Source organism: Eptesicus fuscus, chromosome 8, assembly GCF_027574615.1.
Source record: "Eptesicus fuscus isolate TK198812 chromosome 8, DD_ASM_mEF_20220401, whole genome shotgun sequence".
NCBI classification, from domain to species: domain Eukaryota; kingdom Metazoa; phylum Chordata; class Mammalia; order Chiroptera; family Vespertilionidae; genus Eptesicus; species Eptesicus fuscus.
In genome coordinates, this window is record NC_072480.1 from 13,597,885 (window position 1) to 13,621,963 (window position 24,079).

The 24,079-nt window shown below is 45.0% G+C and overlaps 1 protein-coding gene across 2 annotated transcripts in view; it reads right to left on the reverse strand.

The window, feature by feature from the left end:
• Nucleotides 1–24,079, reverse strand: part of FAM124A (family with sequence similarity 124 member A) — a 63,716-nt gene that overhangs the window by 21,480 nt on the left and 18,157 nt on the right. For both annotated transcript variants that reach the window (XM_054720217.1, XM_008152075.3), the window contains exon 3: nt 5,817–6,562. In XM_054720217.1, the coding sequence (XP_054576192.1) occupies nt 5,817–6,562 (746 nt within the window). The remainder of the gene's footprint in view (nt 1–5,816; nt 6,563–24,079) is intronic.

Genomic DNA, 24,079 nt, shown 5'->3' on the forward strand with positions numbered 1-24,079 from the left:
ACCCACTGCACCCCATCCTCCTGTACCAGGGCTCGCACATGTCATAACCCATGGAATGATCTAAGCCAGCTTGGACTGGGAGCACAGGGACTCTGTTGTCCGTCTTTGTCACCCTCCAGTCCCACGTCTGGCTGAGAGGAGATATTCAAAGTTTTTGCTGACTGTAATGGCTCCCGAAAGCGCTGGGCTGTCTATTTGTGTTGCAGTTTATTCACAGGCATAGTTCGGCTGGTCTGCAGGAGACAGGCCCAGGTTGCTGGGAGCCACCTGCCACAATCAGACACAGCAGCACTTCCTTCCAGATCTACCGCCAACATCTCCTCTTCAGAAGTAGAGCCCTATTCAGACCATACTAAGTAAGCCAAACGAGACAGGCAGGCCCAGGGGAGAAGATGCTCTCAGAACTGAGAGCAGAAAATATTGCTTAAAATTCCTCACTTTCCTCCCTCTGCCTCAAGGTCTGGTTCCAGGTCCCACCAAGGCTTATAATGAAGGTTCTCTTTGTCTTCTTAAAAGAAGATGCCTTTCCTCTCAGGCCTGAAAGGGCTATGATGTCACTCACACACATTCTGCAACAATATGAGACCCAGGTAATGTTCTGGGAAATGATTTCCTGGGGGTGACCTTCAGGCACCTGGGTAATCTGCAGAGGTCAACTAGCCCAGCATGTGCAATGCGGTCTATGGGGAACAACCATTGTCTTCAGTCTGTACTGGGAGCCACAAACCCTGGGCGGGTGGAGCGAGCTGCTGTGTCCAGTGGCCTCCTGTTCATGTGGTATCTTCCTGCTTCCAGGTGTGGATGCCCTAACCCATGGTCACTGGACCCTGCCCGGAGATACCAGAGCCCACGGGGGAGGAAGGACAGGCTAATGTCTGTTGAGTAGCTGCTGTGCAAGGGACATCAGGCTTGAAACTGGGAGCAGGATAAAACAGTTTCAGGAAGGTCTGCTCATCCTCTTACAACTTGTACTCTTATTTTACTTTAATTGAAAGTAATTGACATTAAACATTTTAGTTTTAGTGTACAACATGTTTATATATATAGTAATATGATCACCACAATATTGTGACTTGTACTCTTGAAGCTCTGTCCTAAACCTCCTACTAAGTACAACTATAATATACTTTAAAGTGAACTTGCCCTAGACATTGGTATAAAACATGAAGCAATGACTGGGTGTCCTGCCTTAGCATATCCTGTGCCTGATGCACATGCAGAAAGGGTGCTTCAGGCAGCAGCACCAGGGAGCTGGCTACAAACGCAGGGTCTCAGGCCTGGCCCCGGGCCTCCCGGATCAGTCTCCGAAGGTGGGCCCCAGGAACCTGTGATTTTTATACCTGCTGAAGTCTGAGAAGCACTGGTAGAAGGAATGCCCAGGTCACTACTGGGTTCATGGGCAAAGGACAGAGGCCTGCACAGTCAGGGTGGGGTCAGAAAAACAAAACAATCAAATTAAAAAGTGGACAAAGGACCTGAATAGACACTGCTCCAAAGAGGACATACAGATGGCTAACAGACATATGAAAAAATGCTCAAAGTCGCTAATCATCAGAGAGATGCAAATTAAAACCACAATAAGATATCACCTCACACCTGTCAGAATGGCTACCATCATTAAATCCACAACAAGTGTTGACAAGGATGTGGGGAAAAGGGAGCCCTTGTGCACTGTTGGTGGGAATGCAGATTTGTGCAGCCACTGTGGAGAAAGCAGTATGGAGTTTCCTCAAAAAATGAAAATGGAACAGCTTTTTTAAATTGACACTCCCATGGCAATTCTCCAAAGGAGAGTGGCCTTCCATTCAGGCCCTTGTACTTATCAGGCTCCTCAGGACGAAGAAGATGTCAGCATATAGTCCAACTTGGCTGAGTCACAGGACATAGGACTCTGCTCTTTACCAGCTACATGCAACAGGGCTACCGCAGGTCCTCGGCTCGGAATAGAAAAGCCAAGCTCACTGTTATTCACTATCTACCGAAAGCCTGACTGAGAGAAACAAATTTTGGGAGATCATCCCTCCCTCTAGGATTAAGCTAAGCCCCTAGGAGCTGCAGGAGGGACCATCTTGTTTTGCCCAGCCTCCTCCAGGGCAGTGGCTTTTCTGCACCAACCCCTGGCTGGGCACCCTGGCTCACACTGCAGGCACCATCTAAGGAAAAGCCTTGTGAGAACTGCTGTAGTTGTAGAGGGATGGTTGGTGGTTGGCTGTCGACACCACTACGAACATGAGAAGCTGTGGGAACACTACTCCAGGACTCAGAACCAGGGATACTTGTGCATCTAGAACATGTTTATTTTTACCTACAGACTCTAAATCATGTCACTGATGATTTTCCATTTTGCTTTTGCTGCTATAAAACTCAAATTTGGGGCTTATTTCTGGAATCACATTCTCCGAGAGGACTTTCTTTCATGACGGAAATTTTCTGTATTTGTGTTATCCAATATGGTAGCCAGTAACCACATGCAGCTACTGAGTACTTAAAATGTGTCTAGTGAATTTTAAGTTTTATTACTTTTAATTAGCTTAAAATTTAAATTTAAATGGCCACACATGGCTAGTGACTACTAACTTACAGCACAGCCTTAGACAGCATACAGAAAATGACATGCATTTTGGATGTCACACTGGGTTTATCTTACTTTCCTATCAATATTTTCCTCTACTTCAAATCCCTTGGGTATCTAATAATTTTTACTAAACTTCTTATGTGGTTTATATCTTTGTCAGCCATCTTAAATCGTGTTTTAAAAATGTGAGATCTACCTACAAGTACAAAAAAATTAAAACATACCCATATTCCCAACTTTTCAGATTAGGTACTTCTCCCCACCTTTAAAGCAACATAGAGTAATTAATATGTTCATTTAAGGCCGGGGTGGGGAACCTTTTTTCTGCCAGGGGCCATTTGGATATTCATATCATCATCCGCCGGCTATACAAAATTATCAACTTAAAAATTAGCCTGCTACATTTGATCAAACATTTAATTAACTCACCCCTAATACCTTGGCAGAGCCAGACCAAATGATTTCGAGGGCCTTATATGGCCCCCAGGTCGGGTGTATCCCACCCCTGATTTAAGGGAAGGGAGCCCCAGGAGTGTCTCTGTTCTGTTTCTTCATCTGGATTCTGCTCACACAAATGTTCAATTGGTGAGAATTCACTGAGCTGTGTATTTATGACAGGTACACTTTCTATATGATAAAATTTATATTACCCTTCAATAAAAAGTAAAGAAAAACATCTAAAGAGAACCTATTATGTTTATAGTCAATGTTATTTTAGTTCTAGGAGATGTGGATTCACAAACACAGACCTTGATTCCAGAAAACTACAGTTTAGTATCATCAGGTATTAATGCAAATTTCTAAGATGCCTTTTTCAGAGGGATCTCAGACAACTTCTGATGCCACCTCCTGCCTATTCCTCTGAACCAGCAATGCCAAGAAAGATGGAGAGATGAGTTTCAGGAGGAGGAAGGCTTGCTTTATATCATCATATCTCAGTAAAAACATTTCCAAATTCTTATAAGAGAGTGAGTAGCTCCCAGAAAATAACCTCTCAGCTTTCTCCTCCAGGGAAATTAAATGGGAGGAAGAGGTCTCTGAAATATGGAATGTTAAATCAGTGAGGCAGGATGAGGAAATAAAATACAATTTAAAATAAAAGGATATACACTGAAAAAAAAATACAATTTATATTTTAAGAAAGTAATTAAAAACTACCCAACAAAGATTTTTCTTTAATGTATAATTCTACTCAATCAAACAAAAGCATTTAATTAAAATTATAGTTAAACATGGAATTCGGGAAATATATACCTTAATGAAAATGTAGATAAAAATGAGCTCTCTCAACTTCACCACTCCCCCATGATCTAAATATCTTAATTTTGCTAAAGACTGAAACATAAATTTTTACTTTAAAAAGTTAAAGAGATGGGCAGGTGTGAATCTCATGCTAGAGCAGAAGGTTGCTTTCTGCAGTGATGGAGTAACAGTAACCTGTTCAAATGGCCATAATCAAAATTTATGAGGGGGCTATTAGTCATTTCTGCCCACATTAATTTAACTCCTCCATATACTACTATTTTGAATAAAGGCCTGCATTCCTGAGGCCCAAGATACAAATCATTTTTCTTACCCTTTTCACACTCTGATGCTGTAACTTCAAAAGCCTGTACCTGTACAGATTTTATTACCATTTAAATGTGTGGATGCGCTTTGAAATATTCTTTCAATGGTTCCTTTGAGCAGAGTCCGGGCCAAGCTTCCACACTCTGTTCTGTCACTTACGTTATTATAGGGATCAACAGAAAAAACATCCTAATGATTATAAAAAGGAAGAGCTCCTTCAGAAACAATCACATTCTTTTTTTTTTTTTTTTTTTTTTTGGTATAAGCAAAACTTTCCTTTAACTTTTACTTATTCAACTGCATTATATTCTGCATAAAGAATTGGCAGTCTTCAAACCAGAAGAAAATTTTTTCTCACATTTCAAAAGGGATTATAGAGAAAATGTTAGCCAGCTTTTAGTTCACCAAATAAAAGAGCAATATTATTTACTTATCTGTACAGTTCAAAGGAAATTCTGAAAATTCTCTATTTTCTATAAATAGTAACTATCTCAAGGTGACCTTTCCGACTTGAGCAATGGTGTCCTGGCTGTCATTTGAGTCAGTTATCTGACACATGCCAAGTTCTCACTTCATTTTGTGATATGTGGGTTACAGTTCTGATGTTTAATAACAAAACCAACAAAAACTGAAACTTTTCCTGTGATTCAAGTAACTACAAACAGCACCTTTCAAGACAATGGTCCCTAATTTGATATCAACTTTCTCCTTGCAGGTAACCAAAAGTGAAAACTGAGACAGAAGAGGATTCTCAGAAAAACAAATTCCTATATTCCTTTAACTGATTTACATGTTGATTCAAGAAAGCCTAGGTTTGGAAAGCATTTATCAGGCAGGGCCAGGTGTAGGACAGTCTTAAATCTGTATGTTGAATTTTGAATTCTAGGGTATAACTAATGATCTTGAAAGAGCGTTGGACACCCATCGGCAGGTGGAGAGGAAAAAGGGGTCCGGTAACTGAGCAAAGACACAGACCATGGAAGGAACAGGAGAGTCTCCTGCACCCATTTCCTTCAAAGGCATTCACTCATTCTTTCCCAAGCTCAATGAAACCACAAGGTCCAAAGGCATCACTCACTCATTACAATGTGTACGAGAAAGTCATTTTTCAAGTGATCACTGAATTTTAACAACCTACTGCCCAGCAGTGGAAGGGCAGGTGAGGTGGCAGCAGAGTGGAGAAGAAAACAGATATCTTCTCTATTGAATGTGACAGATTTCACAATAGATGGGTTTTCCTTAAGTTCCTTTGTGGGACTGAAGAATACGCTGGTAAAACTCCCTAAATGTGAGGGGGTGGATCCCGGAATCTTTACTAACAAGTCCCCTGGGATATAAGCTCACCTGGGATCCCCCGGAGCCACACGCCCTCAGCGGGTGCTCCAACGCAGGTGGGCGAAGCGGCGGGGCAGGCGTTGGCATTGCCTGCCTGAGGCACCTGGCCACAGCAGTGACATGAAAGGAACCGCCAGAAAGAGCCCTCCTCTTGCTTAGGTATTGTACGAACTCCTTGGCACAGTCTGAGGCCAGACAGGGGGTCACTGACCCCTCCTTTTTCCTAACTCGTTGCTCTGTAACAGGTAGGGGTCCTGGCAGGGCCGACCCACTTTTTCTCTGTGCCCCCCACACAGACAGGGAGACAGACACGGACAGACTTCCCCCCCCAGGGTACCTGCAGAAGGACCTTGTTCCCGTCGTGGTCCTCGGTCTGCCAACGCCCCTCGCTGATGGGGCTGCAGGGGTTGGGCAGGAGGGGCACGAGCTCGCCGATGTCCTTGACGCGGAACTCCAGCACCGAGTTGTCGGTGGGGACGGGGTTCTGGTCACAGGGCAGCCTCTTGAGGGAGAACTGGATGTCCACATCCAGGCTGGAGAAAACGGGGAAGATGCAGAAGTCCACCTTCCTCTGGCTGGGGCTCCGCCTGAGGATCAGCTCGTAGAACTGGAGGATGTCGGCGTAGTTGTCGTGGCGGCAGTAGATGGTGAAGCGCACGATTTCCCTGCCGTAGTGCACGGGCCGGATGGCCCACAGCGGAGTCCCGGGCGCCAGCGTGAAGAAGTCCTGGCTGCAGGGCAGGTAGGGCAGGAGCCTGCCCGGCACGCGCTCCGTGTGGTGGTGGCGCCAGGGCGGCCGCTGCAGCGCGCGGTGCAGCTGCAGGACGGGCTCGTCGCCGGAGCCCTCCTGCAGAAAGAGAACCACCGCGAGGGCGGGCTGCGCCGCCTTCGCCTTCGCCTTCGGGGCCCTCCTCCGCCGCCGGGAAGCCCTCCTTTCCGAGACCCGGAACAGCTGCAGGTCTGGGTGGATCCAAGCCAAGACCCGGTCGATGGCCTCCTGCAGGGGCTGGGATTCCCCTGGGTCTGCGATTATGTGGATGCTAACCAGGAAAGGGTCCTGTGCCTCCTCCACGGAGAGCTCACCTGGGAGCACAAAAAGAAAAACAAAAGAAAGCCCCGAATTGTGACTACTTCCTGGGGTCCTGCAATGATGACATGCAAAGCCTTGGCAGGAAGAGACGCTAAATTCTAACTGAACTGACTCCACAATTGCTATGGTTTTCTGATCCCAGGTTCATGTGCAAAAACCACTGTTGCAATACCCTAGCTGCCAAAAGCTGAAGAACTTAGCGCTGTGAACGGTTCCCCCGCTGGGCAGTGCTAGGAGAACTGCGGTGCTGTACTTCATCAGGTTGAATGTATTGGGCAGTAGCAAGTCAAGTCCCCATTGACCTGGAAGGGATAACAGGCCCAGTAGCCTTAAGTGTATACCATTTAGTATTTCCTGAAGTGATTGCAGTGCCTTACCCCACAAATGTTCCTTATACCATTACTAGAGGCCCGGTGCATGAAAAGTCATGCACTGGAGAGGGGGTCCCTCAGCCCCGCCTGCCCCCTCTCACAGTCCAGGAGCCCTCAGGGGCAGGAGGCGACCCCGTGATCAGGGGAAGGCAACGCCCCATCACACTTCTGATGCTGCCACTGTCGGCAGCACAAGCCTCAGCCGGCCCTGGTTACCTGAACCTTGGGCAGCCCTGGGCGGCTGGGCAGCTGCCATCCAAGGTTTGCCTGCACCTCAGGCATTGGCTAGGCAGCCGCCATCCAAGGCTTGTCTGCACCTCAGGCATCGGCTGGGCAGCCACCATCCAAGGCTTGCCTGCACCTTGGGCCAGCCCTGGGCGGCTGGGGAGCTGCGGGGACTGGTAGCCGCCATCTTGTGGCTGTGGGCGCTGCCATCTTTGAGGGCGTGTCAATTAGCATATTCCCTCCTTATTGGCTGTGGGTGCTGCCATCTTTGTGAGGGTGTGACAGTCAATTAGCATATTCCCTCTTTATTAGATAGGCTACTCCCTTCGTTTGCTTATTTCATTGGTTTATTTTGTTCACTCATTTCACAAACATTTATGGAATCCTTTCTTCATGCCCTATGCTGGGTGCTGTGCTAAGCACTTACTCTAACTGAGGCATCCTGCCAACAGCGTCCTGATGGTGGGGGTGGCCTGGTCATGATCTCTTTGCTGCTGGAAACCCAGGGAGGAGCAATCCAGGGACAAGCCCAGAGCCCTCTGTCGGAGCTTACTGGGGCTATGGGTAGGGGTGGGGGACTCGAGGTGGGACCATTACTGCCCGTGTAACGCTTTTCTTTGGGCCTCTCCTCAGGCCATGTCCACCCAGAAGCCCACACATCCTAACTGGGTCAGTTACCCTCCCGATGTCCTCTGGCAGAACATTGGGAAATTTCAAATTCTAAGTGTGAAGTTGACTGTTTAACGTGGCAACACTTTCCCACAGGGTGAACAGTTTGCTGGCCACACGGGCATAATTATAATTCACAAATACTCAGCATATTTTATCAAATTACCTGATAAAAGTTTTGTTCTTTTAAACTATGGGCTCTATTTGCATTTATATAAGCTTTATGACTCATCCAAGGACAATCAAGAAATCTTTTTTTAAAAGAAATCTTTAGTTCTATTGTGACTTGGGGGGTTAGAGTCATGTAGAACCAGACCAGTTTTCATACCCGTCTCACAATGTCCCCTAGGGTGTTATGCATAGGGCCATTTATGCAGTCAATAGCTTTTAAGAAGTATGATGTGCTTTAAGGAACCATAATCTTGATTAGTTCACAAAATGAAAGGTAATTTTTTTGTTGTTGTAGGTAAACAAGACATTCCAAGTTAGCTTACAGATACATTCTATCATATGCACCTGTAATAACATGGTTTTAATTTTGTTGGATCAAAAGCTATCTGAATTTTAATCCCAACTTTGACTATCAGATATGTCACTTGGGAATAGTTAGTCCAATTTGTTGTTACCTTCTTTCTCATTTACTCTTTCATTCACACATTTCTTGAGCAATTTATATGTACTGGGCACTGGGGAGATAAGGAAGCTGGTGCCACTGAGTACTATGGAAGTCCACTACACAGACTGTGGTGTGAACAGCGCACCCTGAGAATTCTGTGGTGCATGACCTGCACACGCACAGGCCGTGGTCCTCTAAAAAGCATTTCCTTTACCCTGCCCTGTCCCTTTGCTCTCTGCCATGTGACTTTGTAGTTCCTCCCACCCAGTGGGTGAAGTGCGATTCTTCACTCTTTGATTTTGGATGAGACCATATACCCAGGCTGGCCAACAGGAAGAGTCAAGAGCGACATGCTTTGGCTTGCCTTCTTGTGCTTCTGACATTCCCATGAGAAAAACATACTCAAGCCAGCCCACTGGTGCCGGAAAGGAGGATGAGAGATACGTGGAGCAAAGGCACCCCAGCTGAGCCCACCTACGTCAGCCAACCGCGGACACCCAAAGACACAGAGTATGAGCAACCAGCTAAGCGTGGTCTATATGAGCTGACCCAACACACATGGAAAATAACAAATGACTGCTGTTTTAAGCCACCGTTTGGGGTGATGGTTACACAGCTCTATTATAAATGCAGGCAGAGTCATTGGGTGTACGGAAGGGCATGGATTCAGAAGCTATTTAGGAGGCACATGTGCATGGGCGTGGGGAGCAGGAAAAGCAGACGTGTATACCTTGATACTTCCAACTCGAGCAAGTGGTCTGATGTCGATGTTTAACTGAACTAAGAAACATTCAGAAGAAGGGTAGGTTTGTGGGGAAAGATAGTAAGTTCCACTTTGCCCGTGTTGGCTTGAGATGTCTGAATGACTTCTAGGAGAAGTGTCTTGTTGGTACCTGGACCTGTGTTTTGCTGAGGTAATGGGCTGAATTTAAAGATGGGCCAGTTACCTTTAGTACATATTCCTATTTTTATGCAGTTAACTCATAAGTGTGTGCCCCCATATTCATTTGAATCAGGAAAAATTAATCATGATGGCTTAAAAAAACAATCCAAATTCATGAATTATTATGGTTCTTTACTTTGCTTGCTCTTTCTGCTCACCTGGCTACTTTCTGTTTCATTGAACATTATTAGCATCGCTATCAGCAGAACTGCAGTAGAAACAAAAGCAGTGAAATGCAAACCACTGAAATTTTCCATCAGTCAGTAACTCCAGTAATCATCTAAACGCACATCTCACTTTTCCATGGTGCCTTGACCTCCCAACAGCGGAGGCACTGACTATGCCAAACATTACTGAGTGCTCAATATAGATGGAAAGGGGCAGAAAGGCCTAGAACAATTTGAGGATGAAACTTATTTGAGAAAACTACAGATGATTTCTGTGATGGGGAAAAAAGGATACATGTTGCAGAAAGAACGTTTAGGAAAAGAGGCTGTCAGAGCAGTCAGGCAGTCCTGTTAAGACCCTGCCCCGCCCCCCCCCCCCCAAAAAAAGATCCTGCCCCACACTCAGGGTGTGCATGTGGCCATGTACCTGTGGTGACACTATTTGCTAACACTTGTATGACATTCACTGTGGGTGGGCTGGCACTTTTTTAGTGTTCTACATGTATGAACTTATTTAATCTTCACAATAACCCTAAAGAGGTGGGGGTGGGGGGGAAATCAATTATTCTCCCCATTTTAGAGAGCAGGAAGTCGAGGCTCAAAGATGTAGAGTAACCTTTCCCAGTCACCCAGCGTCTGACTTTGTGTGCACAGTCACCCCACAGCTCTGCAGAGAGGTATGCTCAAGCTCTCTGCGGTACTCATTCCACAGCAGAACGAGCCACTGTCACTCTCCTGCCATCTCTGGCCACCCTGCTACTACTTCACCTCTCTCTACTGCTCCCCTACTTCCTTCTAACCGGTTGGCTTCTTGGCTGCCAGCCAATAACTTCATGCCTTGGACAGCCATTTACATCTCTTTCTTCTGGCCCTGGGTTTCTGAGAAAGATTATCCAGAAACCACCTCCCCGATGGCACATGCCCAAGTGTTTAGATCTGAACACTGCCCTTGAGGGAAACTGACACAGGCTAGCACTGCAGGTGGGTGTAACAGGGAAAGGAAATCAGAGAGTGACACAGAACAAGTCTGCAGGCGGGTGTGAGCGGCCTGGGTGTGAAGAGACCTGGGGTAAGTAAGGTAGCCTCTGAGTCTCCAAGAGTTGTCAGGGAGCTCAGTGCCGCACCGCCTCTACCAGCTGCACAAAGGTTTCCCAGAGAATGGTAACAAAAGCCTCACTGAGCTGCACGGATGAGTGAATGTTCACAGCTTTACTGAAGGGCAAGATGCCCAGCCTCAGAGCAGAGGGTGGGGCGGAAAGGCGCTGGGCCAAGCTCCAGCTCAAGCGCTAGCCTGGGCAGTTCCGGGTGCAGCCAACTGACCCGACGCCAGAGCTCCTGCCTTTGCATGGTAAGAACCAGGGACATGTCAGTGGCTAAAACCCTGCCCCAGAAGAGGAAGGAGAATGAGTAGTGGCATTGGTATGCCCTAGCCATCGCCAGCGTGTGCCCAGTGCATGTGAGCCTAAAATAAACAGGCTCTAAGAGCCACAGAAGGCAGCGCCTAACTGTCACCGGTGCTAGGTTACACACGCCCCAGAGAAAATTTGCCTCCGTGGAGCTCGATAGGAAACCAAGTATTTGAGGAGAAGGAGAGAAAGTGTGAATAATTAATTGTCATGCAAAGCCTCTCCGCCTCCTTGGAGAAGCAGAGACGCCATGACTGTGGGATGTGCTCGGCCTTTATCATATCTATTACATGTCTTCTCAAGGGCTCTCAGGGAGCACATGTTCAGTTAGAGCAAGCAGACCAAAAATGACTGGGCGACAGACAGATCTCTTCAGGGCTGGTTGGAGGACAGGAGCTGGCCACTCAATATTTAAAAAGCTTTCAGATTAGATTGCGCTTCCCCAGAGGACAAGAAAGAGTCTTTCCCATGTGATTATACATAATTAGATTTTCCTTTCATAATGTAAAACAAAAACAACTTTAAGTACTGCACGAGTTCAGGCCTTCTATGAGGTAGAAAGTGTGGTCAATATGAGTATTTGTTACTCCCCCCCCCCAATATTTCACTTTTCCTATATATCCTTTTTGTTTTTTGGTCTCTTAAGTCTAGCAGAAAATAATTTAGACAATAACAACCATGTATTAAGCTCTTATTATTTGCCAGACACTGTTCTAATACATGTATTATCTCACTTTAAATACATGTATTATCTTTAAAACAACACCATGAGCCCTGGCTCAGTGGATAGAGCAATAGCCTGCGGACTGAAGGGTCCTGGGTTTGATTTCGGTCAAGGGCACATGCTAGGGTTGCGGGCTTGGTCCCCAGTGGGGGGCATGCAGGAGGCAGCCGATCAATGATTCTCTCTCAACATTGATGTTTCTCTTTCCCCTCTCCCTTCCTCTCTGAAATCAATAAAAATATATTAAAACACACACACACACACCACGATGCAGGTGAAATGTTAAACTGACTTGCCAAAGGCCATTTGGGGTCTCTCTTCTCACCAGTGTGCTTCCCCACCTCTCCAGTCTGCCCTCTTTATATCCATCCTGACTTGAACCTCAGGCTGCTTGGTTGGGCTCTGAAATTGTGACTTAACTCCTTCAGGCAATGTGGGCGGGAGATTCTGCTGTGAATGGGCTGACCATTATGCCTGGGCAGTTCCTGGCAATCCCTGGCCTGCATGGACGTCCTAAGCCTGAGTGTGGTGTAGGAGACTGAGGTCCTTCTGCCCGTTGCCATCCTGATGCTGGATCTGCACTGACATCTCACTGCTGCCTGCACCGGATCCCCTCGCCATCACTCCTGCCTCCCGGGGCTTCACACCATCCTTGCCCACAACGCTGTCTCTAGCTGTCCGGTGCCTGCCAGACTGGCCCTCCTCCAAGAATTGGCAAACTGGTATGTCCCCAAACACACTTCCTTCCAAGCAGCAGGCATAGCTAATCGAAGGTCCAAATCTCTCATTCCAAAGGGAATGCCTCACCAAGTCTCAGCATAGGACAAGCTCAGATACCTCTTTCTAGAATTTTTGGGCAATGACTGATGTCATTGTCATTTTATCCAAAATATTATCACTGACAATTTGCAGTTCAGATGCAATGGTTTATTTAATCAAGGAATATTTATTGTAAACCTATTATGTGCTGGGTACTGTAGGATACAGTGATGAATAAAAGAATCTCTGACTTCCTAAAACGTATAATCTAGTGGAGGAGATGGACAATAAACAAACAAATATATAAAATGAAGTAGGGAGCTGAGTGCAAGAGACACTTTACTGGATGGACCCATGTTCAATGTGGGCGTAATAAGAGGTTTCCAAGGCAGCAGACATAACCATTTACCATCAACTAAATACATTCCCAAGTAGCATTTCAGTGCCATAAGTACCGCCAGCACCTTCAGTGTCCCCTAAGGAAGCTGACAGAGTCTGAACAAGGGTACCTCCAGCTGCGGCAGGATGCTTGGTTTGGGGAATTGGGCCCTGGAGCCTGGCTTGAGACCCTCGAAGCTCATATGCATGAGGTCTAACAAACTCCTTAGAGGTTGAATAAAATTATTTGCATTTATAAAGATACCCCACTCTGGGGCACTGAACAGTTCAGAGGCTTGGATACTTGGTCTGTCAGCCAGACCCACATGATTCAGTGGCAGTAAACCCAGGTGAGATGGGGGATCAGATATGCAACACAGACATGCCCAGGGCACAGGCTGACACGGTGAAGAATGATTAGGTTAGAAAGCAGGAGGGAGAGGGACCTCAGAATGACAATGAACACAATCCCACTGCTTTGTGAGATGCCATAAGAGGGCCAACCTCCCCCAGGAAGCTGCCTTCCCAGAATGCCCGAAATAAATGCTCTCTGAAAGGGGCTCTCAAATTCTTCCCCTGAGAGTCTGTTCATCTGGAATATAATGAATAACCTGCCTTCATCTCTTTCTTTGCAGTTTTTTTAAAGCCAGCTCCTTGAACCTCTGCACTAAAGGGGGTGGGGGGTGGGGAGGGGGAATGAAGCAATCCCATTTGCCCCTTCCAATACTTAAATGAAATCTCAGACTTTCTTAATTCTTAGTAATTTTATAACTTGGACAAGGCCGTTGGTTGGCCTGCAACTTTGGGCTGTGAAAGTCCCAGTGCTAGCTCCAACGTGAAGTCCGAGTGAGGTGCAGGGTTGGGGATAGTGGGAATCTCGGGGCAATAAGGCGATATGCAGAGTTTTTAACATAATGGACCCGAACTGTGTTCGTCATGTAGGAAATAAGCTTCTCTTCTCCCAGTCTGGATTCACAGAACTTCCCTCTCATTGAAGAATGGAATATCGGCTGACACGGTTAGACCCAAACCTGTATCTTCATTTGACAGAGGAGAATATGGAATCTTTCTGCTCCTTGGCACCCTCTCAAGCTACTGGAAAAAGCATGGCTTTGCTGTAACTGTGGTTATTGGACTTCCCTCTCAATGTCCATCACCACTGTGGAAACAATGTCAGGGATCTAGAGTTTCTTGAGCTCATTCTGGATCCAGGACACTTTAAGAACAAAATACTATAGAAATGAAGGCAGACACTTCAGATACTCTGCATTTTCTCCCACTTAGAAATGAGACATTCATTTTACTTTAAATGTATTTCCAAGCTTCATTCAGAAACAAACCTCTGGTGAGAAGAGGAAGGGGAAGGAAGCATGAACCAGAGAGTAGTGACAAAGACACTTTAAATCCTGAGACAGCTAGACCTGAATTATGGAGGAGGGCCAGGAGTTTGACAGGTTATTAGTTGGAGAATATATAAATGCAGCTGGAAACACTAAACATACCTACCATAGTTATTTAAGTATTTAGGAATATAACGATTTTGAAAATTTATGAGAAAGTAACACAGGCCTGACACACACCAATGTCCAATGCTTAATAATGTTCTAAGACTCTTGGTGCATAAAAGCTAAAGGGTTCAAAATGACTAAAGTATCTAGTATTTTACACAGAATTCTTTCTTCTACTCTGTAATCCTGCATTTTTCTAAACCACGTTATGTCTTGTCATTTTCATCAGCAGCAAAGCATCCTAAGAGAGCCAGGACTTCAATAAAATTCTATAGATTTGGACACGAGGCAGCAGGGCTTTTGAACAACAGGGTTAGAATATCCATCTTGTTTTAAGAAGTAAAGTGCATTTATCAAAGCAAAATAGACACAAGAGGAGGATGTCAGCCAAAACCTGTTCCAAGGATTTGCTCATCAAGGAGCTCCAGACTTTTCAGTCTTACACTAGAGCTAGCAGGAGGAATCCTCACAATGACAGTAATTAACATTTATTTTTAAATGGGATTTATTCCGGCAGGGTGTTGAGAAATCAGATGAACAACGATTCGCTATTACAACCCTCGTAGGAAAAAACCACCATGTACGCTTATAAAGCATACCTGCAGGGTAATCAGTGCTGGCAATGGAGGGACTGGAGCCTCTGGGCTCATTTTGGGGGGAGGAGCTAAAATTCAATAAAATATTCAAATGCTTTGCCAATTTGAATATGACACTGACAAGTCCCTGGTCCTTGTTTCCAGAGGATATAGGGACCATGCAGCCTATTTGAAGAACAGGCTTACTGAACATGACTAGGAAATTAAAGGCGGTGAGGAGTTTAGTCCAGCCCCTCATTTTACAGAAGAGGTCAGACTACTTGCCCATGTCAACCAGCCAGTGGCAGGTCTAGAAAGAGAATGAACATCTCCCAACTCCCAATGTGGGGCTCTCCCCTTTGCACCGGGCTGCCCCTCGCTCTGGAGTGCCTAGTCCTGCTGAGAGCCCAACGACTGCAAAGCAGGAGGACACATGGTCCCTTCCAGAGCCCACAGCCTAGCTGAGGAAGCAAGATGTTCACTCACACCCGAGAAATATAGGGAAAACGTAAAATGGGAGATGCTAAGTTCTAAAGGATGCAGTGGGTGAATGTCAGAGGTAATAACCAAAGTTCCCCTTTCCCACCATTTTCTTATTGCCTGTGGCCCCCACCCGCAGGGTCTGGGCTGTTTACTGCTTGAGCGAGAGTAGGGGCAGACAGACCCATTAGTCAAGTTTCTGTACCTTTAAAATCAGAGTGGAAGAAACGCTCTTGAAGACTCTCTATGGCAAGGCCTTGGTTTGGGAGACAGAAAGGCTTTCTGAGCCAACAACCTGGAGCAGAAGGTTCAGTCCATGAATGGAGGGCAGAAGCATGTGTGACGCTGCCAGGGCAGCTCCTCCAGCTCAGGAGATGTCCACCCTGGGCTTCCGGTGAAAGAAGAAGACTGGGAGGGACCTGACCAAAGTCCGGGTACCAGAGGTTTCTGAGGAAGGATCATGCAATGGGCTTCTCCTGGCTGAACCCTGCAGTGGTAGGATCCCGGAGCATAGCAGCTCTGGGCCTTCACTTGCCAGGGGTGAGCTGGCTACTCAAGATTGAAGGTCAGCTCAATTACAGAGAAATATAGCAGTTCTAGTTTCATACCTGAGCGTGTGACTGTGAAGGCTCTTACAGAGTTTTCCGTGGAGAGCATTCAATGTTATAATCCCACTGATGGTGATCCCTTAAGCACGCCATTCCACAGAAAGACTTCCAACTTCGGAGTCTAGGTTATCTGTGATCCCCACATATTTTAGCCAAACTATGTTCAAGCCTGAAATGTTAAATATGGAACTACAGAGGAAGCCCAATTCTCCTGATAGTAGACAAAGGAAAGATTTCTCACAACTATTCTGGTTACAAAGAAGGAAAAATCAGTCTTCCAAGCACAGGTGGAACAGCTCAGCTTCACTACCTTTTTGTACCAATAACAATGTCACAAGATGGCAGGGTGAGCTAAAAATAAAAGGGGAAGCAGGTGGAACATACTTTCCATTCTATATGCAGTGTGTTGTACAAAACAAACTTAATAAATGCAGAGGAAGGAGAGAAGGTTTACAAAGAAGGAAGGAAGACTGATGGGATCCTCTTCACCTTTCTAGTCTATTCTGAATATTGTACCCCTTAGTGGATATGAACTTTTTTTGCACAGCATCCCCCAAATACTTCTAACATGTTACCCCTCAGAGATAAACGGCAACAATATTGACGGTGAAGAAAGACAGAAATTGTCTACTGGAGTGGGGAATACTTTCCACAAAGCCTGTGAAGAGCACTGATGACTTTGCTGTGGCTGATGTTGCCTCCTGAGGTGGGAGCATGAAAGGGTACCTTTGGAGTATGACCTGGCCATAGGGATCAGCAATTTTACTTGTAGGAATTTATTCTATGGAAATGATGAAGGATATATACAATGACTTAGTACAAAGATGTTCCTGGCAATGCTGTTTATTAATAGTGAAAAAATGAACATAACCTATAGGACCAACAATAGGGCACTGGTGAATAAAGTCTGGTGCAGAAAGATCTTAATGCAATACTGAGACATTCAAACTACTGCAGAAGTTTACTGATACATAAAGATGTTCACAATATACTTAGTTAAAAAAGAGAAAGTTAGACTATAAAACTTTACCATACAATGTTTTTATAATAATATGTGTCTATATGACTATAGATACTCAGAAAAAACAACCCTATAAAGGTAGACACCAAATTATAAATACTGGTTCTTTCTGGATGGTAGGATTCTGAGTTTTCTTCTTTTTGCTAATCTGCATTTTCTGATTTTTCTATATTGAGTATACATTGTTTGGATAATAATTATTATCTGAAATTGAGAAAAACACCAGGCTTGTCAGGGGAACACGCAGTGGCAGCTTCTCGCTTTTGTTCCTGTCTGGGGGGTCCTGACAACCCTGGTAGACCATGTCACTTAAGCTGCTCAGGGAAAATATGGTCTAAGAAATCTGCCTTCGTTTCTCTTTCACATCCTGGATAGAAACTGACACCCTCTATGTAGTTGAAGTCACACAATGAAATCCCATCTTTAAAGCTAGAAGGACTACACCATATTTTTTTTTTTGAAAACAGCAGCAAAGCATCAAAGGAGTTGTCTGTGTGGTATACTTGCTCAGCCTTTGATTTCCTGATGCATATCTTTGGTTATTGCTTTTTTCTTATCAACTATGAAATAGCAATATATTTTAGTTTTTCAAGTTCCCATTCAGAGGATTCTGAACCTATAAACCCAAACCACCAAGTCTACATGCACTTACACTTTCAGCTTCAGTAGTTTCATTCATCTCAGAGGTTTCATTTGCTACTTCCATGATCTTATATGTAAGGCTGACACCTGCTTCTCAAAAGAGCCCCAAACAAACAAATACCTCTAGCTTGCCTGATAAATGACAATTGCCATGTTTTGAGATAAACCACAATTTTCTTCTTTTAAATTATTAATAGAATAATTTAGATATTTATCAAGTGAATATATTTTCCTCTAGACATTATCCAAATCCTAGAGTTTACAAACTATGCCTTTAAAAATTAAACTCTAAAAGTACGAAATCTGGATAAACCTCATCTATTAGGGATGATGTAAGAGCAATTTTATTCCTCAAAACTGCAGCACAAGCAGCCCACCTGACTCAGGAGGTGTTGAGCAGGGCTGGGGTCCTGCATTTCTACCAAGCTCCAGGCTGATGCTCATGCAGCAGTCCCTGGACCACACTGAGTAGCAAGTTTTCCAGTAGCAGCTTTATGTGCTCTACCAGGCTGAGAGTGCCTTTTCTGGGCAGCTGACGAAATGTGGACTGAGCAGGCACCCCAACTTGCACCAGCTGGCATTTTGTGGTTCTCAGGCTGTGACTAGCCCTCCCACACCTACCCAAAATAACACACTCAGGACTGTTTATTAGTGTCACCTGTAAGCTATAAGCTAAATGGCTCCAGCACTAAGAGGAAGGTCCAGGAACACCAGTCTCAAACCTGAAGCCTTACTTGCCACAGAAAGCTTCAGTGCTTAGGAGCATGGGAAGGGCCACTGGCAGCAGGGCCCTCTCTCCATGGTTAGGGAGAGCTGGGACAAGGCCAGAGCATTCCGAGGAGGAGGGAAGCAGCCCTGAGAGTTCTTTCCCACACAGCCAAAGGAGCAGCAGCTGTAGGTGTACCCTGCCCCCTGCCAGGGAATGGGAAAGGTACTTCTGAGGAAAAACTTTAATCCTACAGTCACTTTGGAAGGCAGATGTTGTTTGATATACACAAAGGAGGACAGATCGGACAAGGAAATCGGGTTGATCCATCCACATGGACAACATCTTAGTGGTTTGTGGTGGATCTCTGCAGTTATGGCTGCACATCAAGAAGGTCCGTGACAACACCATCCCACACAAGGCTGATCCTGAAGAGCCTGCTAGGGTTGCAGGGTCATTCCAGCTGTGCCACAGCTCACCCTGAATCTCCTTTGAGAACAGTTCTGCATGTGAACATGACTGTTGTGCCAAACATGATCTTAAACATAACAAAAATGGAAATAGTTCTTATTTGGGGTTCATTTCCTGGAAGTTGCACACTCAAGTGCTCTGAGCTCGAGTGGTGGAGTGGAAATTCAAAATCCTAAATTTTCCTCCATTTGGAAATAAGTATACCATTTCCCTGATGTTTTGCTTTGCTTAATGTTGCCTGTTGGGTTTACAAGAGTATATCCAACAACATCGTTAGTATTACTAATACGCCCTTTGAAAACTGAGGAAGTAGAAAATAAAAGTAGCGATGGACCTGAACTGAGATACTTAAAATACTTGCCTAGTCTGTCCCTAAAGACTGTATTACTATCCATAGCTACCTTTGTTTACAAGGCTATATTCTAAGTTGCCAACTATGCGCTAATCGCAAAATTAAGCATGCTCAATGGCTAAAATTATTCTTCATAAGGGTTAATGAACAGACTTGAGTTTTGCCAAATCTTGTGGAAGCTCGGGGCCAATAGGGAGAAGTAGGCAAAAAATGAGGAAGCCACTTGTCACTGGAAAGACAGGCCAAGAAACAAGGAGAAGAAAGCTAGGGGGGAACAGGAAGGGGGGTTTCTGTCCTCGGCCACAGCAGCGAGAGGAGCTGCCGCCCACGTGCCCGCCCACCTGCAGTGGATGGTCGTTCAGAGCTGCTCCAGCTTCGAGATCAAGAGGAACAACCTGAGTACACATGGAACCCAATCATCTGAAGGCCCGCAACTCCTTCCCCGCAAGACTGTGGGACGGAGCCGGCGGCCAGAAGCCAAGGTGTGGCGGTTGTCACGAAGCAGAAATGGGCCAGTGAAAGCCGCCACCTCCTAATGCAAAGCACCATCAACCAGGGCGCCAGCCACCCTGGGCAGCATCCTGCACACGATCCGCAAGATCAAGTACCGCTGTCACCTGCACACGGCCTCCTTCCCCAGAGCCAGCGCCATCCGGGGAGGCTAGAAGCCCGTGATGGTGAAGAGGAGGTGGGCGTAGGCCTGCCCCACCAAGAGTTCCTGAACCACCCCCCAAAACACACACACACACACACACACACACACACACACACACACACACACCAACTTTCTTAAAAAAAAAAAAAAATAGGAAAGCAGGAATCTGAGCCTGGGCAGGTTAATGAAGATTCAGGACTCCCACCCAGCAATGATGTGTGTCTTTCTGGCTCAGGTTGGTAGGTGCTCCTGAATTCAGACCCACAGAACACACTCTTCATGGCCGTTTCTCTGCAGTGTCAGGCTGGGAGAATTCTCAGGGCAGTGACCAGGGCACTAAGACACTTCAACTGATTTTTTATCATTTGTGCTATGGAAAGTTTGAAGGGATACAAAACGGCAAGGCATTGCTGCTGGCACCAAAGTCCATAAGGGCCAGGTACGGGTAATGACTAAGCTGAGTTTTGGGATGGAACAGTTTTAGGGCATACGTGAGGAGGGCAAATAGAGAGCAGTCTCAAACAGAGGGAACTAGTTCACTCTTTGACCACTTCTATTGGCATCACTCTGGGGCTAGAGAGACTCAAGAAATGGTATACTCTCCTAAAAATACCATTTTAAAGCTCCCAACATCTTCTAAGAGTAGTTCTCCAAGTATGATTATAATCTTTATTTGAATGTAAATAGTCATACGTGATGGTAGTTTCATTAGCATTATGTGGCACAGTTGATTTTATTCCCCTTGCATAATTATTGTTTTCCTTTTATCCTGCTTATAAAACTTCCCCTTTTTATTTAAATCACTAAAAAAACAAAAAGAATGCAAAGTGTACATAGTGGCTTCATGATCTTCTTACCAGGATTCTGGACAAACAATCTAAAATTCTGAGTTTAAATTAAATTCGTCTTCCTTGGGAAATATGATTTATTGAGATATCCTGAGGGCTAACAGTGTGTTTAGCTTTGCAGGAAGCATAAAGGAAAAACCTGCCTGCCCCATCAATCTAAAAAGGCAAGTGGACCAGTTGCAACTAGAAAAAAATTCACCCCCACAAAAACAATCATCCATTAAAGAAGCCCCCTCAGCCACTTCCCCAACCCTGAGTTGGAAGTGAAATCAGACACAGTCAGTAGTAATGCAATTCCATGATCCATGAGGTTGAGGAAAAACAGGGTGCCTGGCTCTCCATGTGCCCTCCCCAACCCCATACCTTGTCCATTTTTTTCTAGGGGAGGGGGATTAAAAAGCAGCAACCGCCCCTTACCATAATGTCTCTACTGCTACCAACTACAAGCAACTCACAGTACAGAAGGTCAGGTTCAGTCTAAACAGCCCCTCAATTTGATATTAATGCTAAGGGCCATCGGAGAGGGTGCACATCCTAGACTCTATTCAGGGACAAAGAAAAAAGGTACAGATTCCTCGATTCTTGACTCCTTCCCTCCTCTCCTTCTTTCCTTCATTCCTTCTCTCTGTTTAGAGGAGTTTCTAAGACATTCACATCTTAGCATCCTGGAGCTTCTGAAAATGTCCATGGAGGGCATCTAGCCTCATTCCACAGAGGAGAAAACAGATGCCCAGAGAAGGTAACTGACTTGTCTGAGAGCACACTGTCACTCAGGGTGGAGCCAGGACTAAGACCTAGGACACTTAAACCTACACCACTGCTCCTGTACTTTGTCTTGGTGATGGTCTCTCTTCTTTTCCCACCAGGGGCCGGCAGCGTGACGAAGCAGCCCCTGCATTCTGAAGCAAAAGACGACTAAACAGTGACTGGTGCTACTGGACAAAGCTTTTCTGACCATTTTGGTAAGGACGAAAACCAACTGTGGGGACACAGACTCTATCCCTCGCTCTCCCCGAGGAAGCATTTATGTCCCTGTGAACTCAGGAACAAATGGGGAAAGGAATATCATGGGAATGTTGAGTAAGAACCACTTGCAGACAGAAAAATTCATTTCTTAACAGTGAATCGTCAGAACCAATGCTCAAACCCCAGTCAGGAATCAGGAATTACCCAGAAACAAGCCATTGGGTGGAGAGAGGCTGACTGGGGACAGTGGAATGACAATGAGATGCAGGAGCTGCTCCCAGGACTGACTAGTGGGAACTGGTCACACAGGGCACAGGCACCAAGTCAGCTGTGAGGGGAGAGTGACCCTGGAACAGAAACATTCAGGATAGATAGTAAACATATTGGTTTTCTCCCTATTTAGTCATCTGAGTGTGATTATATCGTTTGTGGAGAAATGCTATGTGTGTTTATTGATTTTTAGAGAGAGGAATGGAGAGAGAGAGAATCATCAATGTGAGAGAAACATCAATCGGTTGCCTCCAGGGATCAAACTCACAACCTAGTTGTGTGCCCTGATGGGAAATCAAACCTTTTGGTGTACGAGACGATACTCCAACCAACTGAGCTACGCTGGCCAGGGTGAGAAATGCTATGTTTTAAATCTACTTGGAAGAAACTTTTTATTATTGCAGCTCTGTTGAACTTACGTTTTAAAGGATAGATTTAAAACTGTAGACTTAAAAAAAATTTGTTTTCTTTTCGGAAAGGGTCCACTCTATTATCTTTCACTGACTACTTAAGGGGCCTTCTCCTGAGTATGGGTGTGGCCAGGATTTATGTTCCTGGCTGGGAGGAAATGCAGGCCAGGCCACATACTGGGCAAAAACAGCCAGGGGCCACCTGTATGCACTCACCCCCTCTTCCTGCCCAGGACAAGGAGGTGATAGCTATACTAGAGGCAGCTGTTTCGTGACTCTGAGGCAATCCTGAGGATGGAAGCCAAAAGTTAAGGATGGTGTAGAATAACGATTGAAGGAGCTCCTATACCACACCGGCACCGCATCCTCTGGATTTGTTTCATTTTTAATGTTAGAGGAAAAGAAACCCCTATTTCTTCAAGTCTTTATTTTCCTCTATTATCTGTAGCCCGATACATGTCCTAACTAAAATATGAAACACGTAAATATACATCCTCACTTGTCAAGGAGCCCTGACATTGAGAGAGTGAAATCATGTAATATTTAAAGAGAAAAGAAAGCATAATAAAAGGCTATTGATCCCAGTTGCACTAAGAGAAATTTCAGCTCAGAGATCGCAATAAAAATAATGGAGAGGAAAACATCCCAAACCAAATTACCTGTTTCCCTAACAAGAGAGGTGCTTTGTTGTGACCCAGAGGACTGATTTGAGAGCTATGAGTTGAGAAAAGGCTTTGTGCAAGTGGTTTATACAAACCATTCTTTAAAAATATAGTCTCTGAGAGTTCAAGAGAGCATTCTCCGGTGTTAGGAATGCAAAAGCTTCAGGGAGTAAATGCAAATCACGAGAGCATTATTCTCATTATTACTAATGGTTCTTAATAACTGAGGGGCAATTCTGAGTCTCCAGTTGGCTGAAACAACCAGAAATTGCTCCTTGTATCCATTCTAATAACTAATATAACTTGACACTAAATATAATTTCAGATATACAGCTTTCTGCACAGTCTCTTATTGCAAAGGAAAGCTAAGCCAGAACATCAGTAAAAAGAATAACCCAATTAAGTGTGTTTCCAATTGGGAACTATTTAGAATTGAGAGTTTAACCGGATAGTGAGATAATAAATACTGAACTGTTTTGTCCTGATTAAAAAGATCAGGATTTTACCATAAAACATCCTTTTTGTTATTTTAAAATAAGTGTTTAATCAGTCTGAGTGACTATGGTCTTTTACACAGTGATCTGAATCACTGTAAATTGTTCAAGGCCTAATTTCCCATGAATAGATTCACACTTGTGATTTAATATTAACTACAGAGGCAACTTTTCTATACTCAGAATGTGTTTATACACAAAGTTCCAATCATTTTTTAACCATATATAATAATTATGATATCTGAGGAAATTTGCCCAAACAGATGAGTTGGGGCCACCCCCTGGACTCAATAAATGTGCTCTGAGCCATTAACCTTTAGCAGGTATTTGATAAATGTTTGTTGAATGAATGGGTTGCCTCAGATTCCTCAGAAGATGTTTTAGAAGCATTTGTGCTAATAAAGCCTGAGCTAGTTCCTCCAGGCTGAATTCCCATAGGGAAAGTAGTGGCATATCTAGTCCTGCAACGAAGGTAAAAACAAATTCTCCAGAGAAAGTCTCCACTTCTAGAGTTAGAGGATGTATTACTGTTAAGAATACCTTTGGTAAGTCCTACTATTAAAACAAGGGTCACACAGATGACC